Source organism: Stegastes partitus, unplaced genomic scaffold (assembly GCF_000690725.1).
Source record: "Stegastes partitus isolate 25-593 unplaced genomic scaffold, Stegastes_partitus-1.0.2 Scaffold1587, whole genome shotgun sequence".
NCBI lineage: Eukaryota > Metazoa > Chordata > Actinopteri > Pomacentridae > Stegastes > Stegastes partitus.
Window position 1 is genome coordinate 166652 of NW_007579318.1, and position 4038 is coordinate 170689.

At 46.2% G+C, this 4038-nt stretch overlaps 1 protein-coding gene across 2 annotated transcripts in view; it reads left to right on the top strand.

Moving 5' to 3' along the window:
• The first annotated feature begins 2512 nt into the window (after window positions 1–2512).
• Window positions 2513–4038, top strand: part of LOC103371443 (transcription factor COE3-like) — a 56251-nt gene continuing 54725 nt past the window's right edge. For both annotated transcript variants that reach the window (XM_008300772.1, XM_008300773.1), the window contains exon 1: window positions 2513–2634. In XM_008300772.1, the coding sequence (XP_008298994.1) occupies window positions 2513–2634 (122 nt within the window). The remainder of the gene's footprint in view (window positions 2635–4038) is intronic.

A 4038-nucleotide genomic window follows, 5' to 3' on the forward strand; every position in this document is an offset into this window, starting at 1 on the left:
CACACACACACACACACACACACACACACACACACACACACGTGCGATCAGCTGACAAACAGCAGAAACAATAATTCATCATTAAACTGATTTTTTAATCCTATAAAACATATAATTGAGTTTAAATCCTCTGAATGAATTCACCTGAAATCTGAGTTCAACAGAACGAAGCTGTTAAAAGTTTGCTGGTTTGTTCCGGCTGCTCGTAGAAACTCTGACGCTCGCCGTGAGACTGCAGCAGACTGAAACAGGAAGTATTTTAATTTGTTGGATTTTCTTCTTTCCTGAAGGTCAGAAACCAGAACCAGCGTTTTATTAGAAAACGCAGATGAATGAGAACTGAGATGAAATCTTGGAGGCAGACTCCTAAATGTGATCTTCATTCGGGAGCTGGAGGAGATCCGATTTGAGGCGGGTCCACAGAGGACGGACGGTACCGCGTGGATCTACATCCTCATGTAACGGTGGAATAATGAAACGTGATTGATCTGCTGCGGAACCAAACCCAGTTTCTCTCCCTGTAAATGCATCAGGTCATAAAACACATTTAAATAAAAGCTGCAGGCTGAGGGTCCTTCTGATTATTGATCCTCACATTAACCGATCAGCTGTGATCAGAAACACGTTGTATTGATCAGCCACACAAAGGCTTTATCAATAAATCCATCAGAACCTACTGGTGCTTCTTTTAAAATAAAAATACTGAGAAGAAGAATTCAGAATAAAAGCACATGCAGCTCCTATTTTACTCCAACCTGTGAACACTCCTGTTCTGTATAAATCTATTGATCGGTGCCGTCTGATCACTTCCTGTCTGGTTGTCCTCCTTTACTCAGCATGAAGCTTTGAACCGTGATCAGACGTCTGAGCTCGTTTGTGGATCCGCTCAGCGACCCGCCGCCGCTCACACACGTCGTTTATTCATCATTTATTCGTCTGTTTAAATGGAATCATCAGCGCTTCATTCCTGTGATGACATCATTACTGGGTATTGATCCGCTATCGATGGATCCGTCTGACCCGAAGCTCTGAGCTTTATTGTTTTTAATAAATGAATAATTGGAGGCTGACCTGCCGTCTGCTGCTCTCCTCCTTCTTCCTCCGTCTGCTCTCAGGATGCAGCAGACGGACCTCCTCTCCGTCGGATCGGTCCTCCCCTCCGAGCCTCCGAGGCCTCACAGCTCTCCTCCGTCTGACACCAGCTCTGCTTCCTCTGGAAGCCTCCGTCTGATCAGCAGCACGCATCAAGCACAGAAGAAAAGCAGGAGTCTGGATGTAAAAAGCAAACGGACGAAGGCCGGCGGTCGCTCTGCTGCCTGAGTGCAGCTGTTTGCATCTGGACGGAGCTCCAGCACACCTCTGTCCATCCTCACTTCCACCATGTCTCCTCAGCATTTACATCAGCTCAGCTTGGGCCAGACGTTTGGGCCGCTGGGCGTGAGCCGCCACCGGCTCGTCCTGCAGCTCTGCAGGAGGTCAGAAGATCTGAGCAGAACCAGCAGAACACACGTGACGGATCGGAGGATTCAAGCAAACTCGTGGAATTTAGTGAAAAATCAGAGGACCGAAGTGTTTCCAAGCTGTGGACGGACGAGCAGCTCCGGCACCGGGACAGAGCCTCTGGAGGCCCGTGACCTCCAGCCGGAGCTCAGAGTCTGAATGGGACCAGCAGAGTTCTGGATGGAACCGGGCCACCTGAGGACCAAACAGGAGCCTGAGGACGGAACCAGGACCAATGCTCCCTGTGATCAGTTCAGTACTTATTGATTAGGAACGAGTGTGACGTGTTGAACCCGATACGGTCGGTTAGAACCTGCTGATGGATCAGAACCAGACCAGATCCCTCACCGGCTTCCCAACCACACACAAGAACATCCACCAGCTCAGCTGCAGTGGGAACATGTGAAACCAGTTCAGACTCTTACTGGTGTGTGTGTGTGTGTGTGTGTGAGAGAGAGAGAGAGAGAGAGTTAATGAGTGCAGCGGGCGATCGAGGGCACTCTCTCTCTCCATCACACACACCTGCTGTCTGTCTCTCTGGTTGGTCGGTTCGAGCGCCGCCTCCCCCCCTCACACACACACCCCTGCTCCTGCTGGCCTTATATGGCAGGCCCCGCCCCCCGGTGATGTCACGGCGGCTCAGAGGAGACCCGTGGGGTTTTTGGGTTTCCGTCCAGTCCTGTGGGGCCGCAGGGCTGCGAGTTCCTCCTGCTGCTGCTCCTCTTTGGGGAAAACAGACAGTTCCTCTCCTCTGAGGATTTTATTTCTCTTTTTTCTGCTCCTTCTCTCGTTATCGCCGCGTTCAGCGCGAATCCCCACAATTTAAAAAAAAACAAAAAAACCTTGTTTTTTATTTTCTGTCAGAGTAAAAAGTTGAATTAAATCTGAAAAAGTTGTCCAGCGTCTGTTTCTCTGCTTCTTGGCTGAAGAACATGTCGAGCAGCCGGCAGCTCGGTTCCGTCCTGTGAAGCCGTCGGACTTTTTCCTCGTCGCGTTTGTGCTGCTCGCTGAGATGTTCGGGATCCAGGAGAACCTTCCTCGCGGGGCGACGGCCAGCATGAAGGAGGAGCCGTTGGCCGTTCGCTCCTGGATGCACTCGGCCGGCGTGGTGGACGCCAACACGGCCGCTCAGAGGTAACACTCAGAGGGATTGTGGGAGCTGGAGTCCCAGCGGAACCACAGCGGACCTTTAATCCTCCAACCGCTCTAATCTGCGTCAGACACAAACTCATCTAATTAGCAGCAAATTCTAGCAGTAAATGAAACGCAGTGCAGCTGGGAGGGAAAAGCGAAGCAGGAAAGAAAAGAAAAACAGAGAAATGTCAGATTTTTAATGATAAGTGTTGTTTGAGAAGCTGAAGGTCAAACAGACTAAAGATGATTTCCATCAGACGGAGCAGAGAAACGCTGCAGCTCCACTCTTTGCTCCTTCTCTTCAGAAAAACTTGAGTTTGTCAGAATATTTACGGGACGTTTGTTCTTCAGCCCGAAGCTTCAGAGAAACTCGTTTCTGATTCTTAATTATATTTATCAAGAAAAAATACTAATCTGACCCGAATTAAACTGAAGAGAAAAATGTTTTATTTCCTCTTTTAGTGAAAATGTTTGAAATTAAATTCTGTTTGATTTCAGCTAGTTTCATATTATTTCACTTTATTTTATATTATTAGTTTATTTCATATTATAACAGTTTATTTTATATTATAACAGTTTATTTCATATTATTAGTTTATTTCATATCATTACAGTTTATTTTATATTATAACAGTTTATTTCATATTATTAGTTTATTTCATATCATTACAGTTTATTTTATATTNCACACACACACACACACACACATGCTTTGATCGCTGCAGAATATTCTGACTTTGAAATAAAGTTTCAAAAATGTTTTCTGAGCAACTTTTAGCTGAACAATAAACGTTTGACATGTTTAAGTTCCCATAAAGATAAAAGGAATTTGTGTTTTTTCAGTGAAAGGTTCTGGTTCTGGTTCTGTGGATCTCTGGCATGTGAAGGACAACAGAAGGCGTCCTGAAGCAGGTAAAAGAAGGAAAAGCGATTAAACAACACAAAGTATTTTGTCACCGTTAAAGAACAAATAAGGACGACTGAACACAAACTTCTTCTCAAAGGGAGGAACTCAAGCTGATGGAGAACTCGGAACAGGAACGCAGTGGTGACTGAGGAAACCAAAACAGAACAAACCGAGCCTCAAACAGAACGAAAGCTGCTGCTGCAGCTGAAGGTCCTATAATCAGAACCACCGGTCCAACTTTCATCACATTCTGCAGAACAAACAGCAGGAACACCTGGTGGAGGATCGTCACCCTGTCAGGTGAGACAAGAACAAACCGTTGGGAACATCAGGATACAACCCAGGTGGTTCTCCACATGCGTGGTTCTTCTGTTTGTCCACCAGATGGAGACAAAGTCCAGCACAAGATTCACAGTGAATCCACCAGAAGCAGAAAATTCAGTCAGTGGAGAGAACCTCAATAAAGTCCATCTCATATAAAAAATCACAAAATATCA